Source organism: Rattus norvegicus, chromosome 10 (assembly GCF_036323735.1).
Source record: "Rattus norvegicus strain BN/NHsdMcwi chromosome 10, GRCr8, whole genome shotgun sequence".
Classification (NCBI taxonomy): domain Eukaryota; kingdom Metazoa; phylum Chordata; class Mammalia; order Rodentia; family Muridae; genus Rattus; species Rattus norvegicus.
In genome coordinates, this window is record NC_086028.1 from 87,412,511 (window position 1) to 87,415,766 (window position 3,256).

General features: G+C 57.6%; 1 protein-coding gene across 1 annotated transcript; it reads right to left on the bottom strand.

The window, feature by feature from the left end:
• Positions 1 to 211: 211 nt before the first annotated feature.
• Sost (sclerostin) lies at positions 212 to 3,256 on the bottom strand. The gene is made up of 2 exons (NM_030584.2): positions 3,010 to 3,256; positions 212 to 633 (listed from the first exon to the last, which is right to left on the bottom strand). Exons 1-2 carry the CDS (start codon positions 3,227 to 3,229, stop codon positions 212 to 214), a joined length of 642 nt encoding a protein of 213 aa, NP_085073.1. The 5' UTR covers positions 3,230 to 3,256.

The window sequence follows — 3,256 nt, forward strand, 5'->3', positions numbered from 1 at the left end:
CCACCCTGGGATAGGCAGAATGGCTCAGTCTGGGACTCAAGCTCCCACTCCTGGCCTGCGGGAATTCCCCGCAGCGGGTAGGAGGGCGAGCGGTCTCTACGGGCTGGGGACTCCGCACGGTCTGGAAAGTTTGGCACCCCTGGCCTGGGCTGCAGGCTTTACACTGAAAACGAGTCGGATCGCACGGGGACTGCGTAGGCGCGGGCGCGCCCTAGTAGGCGTTCTCCAGCTCCGCCTGGTTGGCTTTGGCTCCCCGGGCGCGGGGCCGCGGCTTGCGACCCTTCTGCGGCCGCGCGGTCTCAGGTCCGAAGTCCTTGAGCTCCGACTGGTTGTGGAAGCGGGTGAGGCGCTTGCACTTGCACGAGGCCACCAGACGCACCTTGCGCGAGCGCGGCGCCGCGCCGCCGGGGCACAGCAGCTGCACCCGCTGCGCGCGGTAGCGATCCGGGATGCAGCGGAAGTCGGGTCCGTTCGGGCGCCACCACTTCACGCGCCCGATGGCGTTGGGCAGCAGCCGCGCGGGGCCGCACTGGCCCGAGCACACCAACTCGGTGACCGGCTTGGCACTGCGGCACGGGCCGTCGGTCACGAAGCGGGTGTAGTGCAGCTCGCGGCAGCTGTACTCGGACACGTCTGCGGGGAGAGGGATACGTGAGGGGCTGCAGCCTAGGCCAGGCTGGACTGCTCTTTCCACCCCTCCCTCATTTTCCAAACCTGCCCTGCGTTTTCGAATCTGCGTGGATTATAGGAAGGAGACACCGGGTACTTTTGGAGCTTTCGGAAAGCAGGGAGATTCCCGCCCTGGTCCGCCCCCCCTTCCCGGGATGAAACACTGGCGCTCTATCATTCACTTCCTGTGTGATCTGTGGGCAGGGCAGTTAAAGTTGCTCTTCCCCACCTCTGTAAAATAGGTCGCCAGGATTCGAGGACTTCATCCACCATTACACCGGGCAGTGTTGTTGAGGATGGTCTTGAGTTCATTTCTTTCGCCTATCTCCATCTCCCTGGTACTAGAGATGCCAAGGCTTCCTGCGCACTAACTAAGCACTCTTATCCCCAGCCCTGCCTGGTAGCCAGCCTCTAGCCACACCTGGCTTGCTCTGGTCCCCCCTACACTTTACCAGCTACTGGGGCAGGGGCGGGGTCCCAGGAGATGGGAAAGAAGTGGAGGTTAATTGAAGGTAATAAATCAGGACAGCTGCTGTGGAGGAGCGGGTAGAAGGGCAGGTGGTGGGGATAAGAATTCATTAGACTTGAAAGCGACCAAAGGCAGCGTGTCCAACCCCCTCATTATCACGGGTCCGGGCTGAGAAAAGAACTTGCCCCCAAGGCAGGACTGGGCTGCCAGAATTCTCTGGTTCCCTCAAGGGTGAAAGTGATTTGTTATAGGGCCCCAGGTTGGGGATGGGTGGGGGTGGGGCAGGATAGAGGGCCCTATTGCTTTTTCCTGGATACTTGCTTAGCATCAGGTCAGAGTTCTGACCCAAAACCTACGGCCTCTGCTACCATAGGCATTCGTTGAGCACCAGATTCTCTCATTCTGTGTACCTTGAGCTGGTAACTCAAGGGTGACTGGATCTGACTTGGGGTCTGTTCTCTGTGGAAGGAGATTGGGTTGGATGCCCGGTTATATCCTCTGGGCTGATGCCTGGCCTCATCTCTTATACATGGCCAGGCTCTATCTCCTACCGTGAGCTTAGATGAATGGGAGGTCTTAAATGAACGAATCCACATGCAGGTCCTGTCCACCTCCAAAGATTTCATGGTGTCAGAACCAATATGACATAAAAGGATTTAAAAAAAAAAGGGGGGCCAGGACCAAAGCCAGAGGGGCAGAGACCAGGACCCACCTTTGCCCCAGAGAGGAGGCACAGCAGGGGAGGTGTAGGCCTGCCACCCGCCTGTGGCTGGCTTAATTTACTCGCCGTTGCAGAGGTGGTATGTGGGGGCGGCCTGTGTGCCCAGGGAAGGACTCGTTTTGGGGCTTTCCAAGAATAGTGCCCTTAGGTCAAGCACTTCCTCTGCACAACGTGACTGCATTGCATGTGCTCCTTTGGGGTGGCCCTTCCCCCCCTCCCCAACTCCTTACTGGCTAGGAGACGGGAGGGACAGAGTGTGGTGGCAACCTGGAAAATGACCTTTCCTCCTACTCAAATGGTGACCAGCAAGGTCCTCGCTGTGGAGTGTCACTCTAGCTGCCACCCCACCCATTTCATTCCTGCCAGCTCTGTGCTTGATCCCCCAGGCATCTCTCTGTGCAGGCTACCACAGGCCCTGCTGTCCTCAGGAATGAGGCAAAACTGGGGCCAGGGCATAAGCTCAGGGCAGATGATGCCACCTGTGCCCATACAGGGGATGCTTCACTCAACTGCCCCTCAGGTCACATGCTAAAACCGTACCTACAAACCCTGTTGTTTCTTTAACGCTAGCCCACTGGGCCCATTGGGTAGATCATGGACAAGGGGGACTAAAGGGATTCTTCCTGGCTTCAGGTTCCCACCCAAACCCAATCTAGGGTTGCCTTGCATCTGGATCAAACCAACTTCCAGTCTCAGCTCTTCTTACCCCCAAGTGACTTTAATCTCAGGAGCCTCGGTTTCTTCACCTTCAAGCTAAGGCCTTCTTTACCTCATGGGGTGGTCATGTGGGATACAGTAATGGCCACGGCATCTGGCATCCAGCAGGTGCTATCAACCTCACCTTGTCACCTCCCCCACTGGTCCTCACCTTCAGGAGAGTCTCTGAACCACCCTTCAAGCCCATTCCTGTGTTAATGCCAGCTTTGGCTGACCTCACCCTCCACCTTGCCTTGGGTGCTCACCGCCAGCCCCCCAACCCTGTCCTCCAGATTCTAACACTGAGCTAGAATTTTTCCAGGTGAGTCTGTCCCTTCCCTGGTGTGGCAGAGGCTTAACCACCCACACGAACCTCCAAAGAAGATTCTAAAAGCCACCCCAGTCACCACCCAGGTCTCCGTGCTAACTAACAACTGTCTTTTCCATCCCATACCTTTGGTGTCATAAGGATGGTGGGGGGGTCTGCCTCCGTTCTCGGCCCGGTTCATGGTCTGGTTGTTCTCTAGTTCCTGAGGAGGCTCTGGGTACTCTCTGAGTCCCGGGATGATTTCTGTGGCATCATTCTTGAAGGCTTGCCACCCCTGGCTCTCCACAGCAACGAAGGCTGCATGTACAAGCAGGCAGGCAAGGCAAGGGGCTAGTGAGAGCTGCATGGTGCCAGAAGGAGGAGGGCACTCGGT

Bases quoted from the DNA above. Each gene is read 5' to 3' on its own strand.
- Sost (NM_030584.2), bottom strand. From the start codon at position 3,229: ATGCAGCTCTCACTAGCCCCTTGCCTTGCCTGCCTGCTTGTACATGCA. The intron at 634-3,009 runs GTATGGGATGGA...CTCTCCCCGCAG, and splicing joins CCATCCTTATGACACCAAAG to ACGTGTCCGAGTACAGCTGC.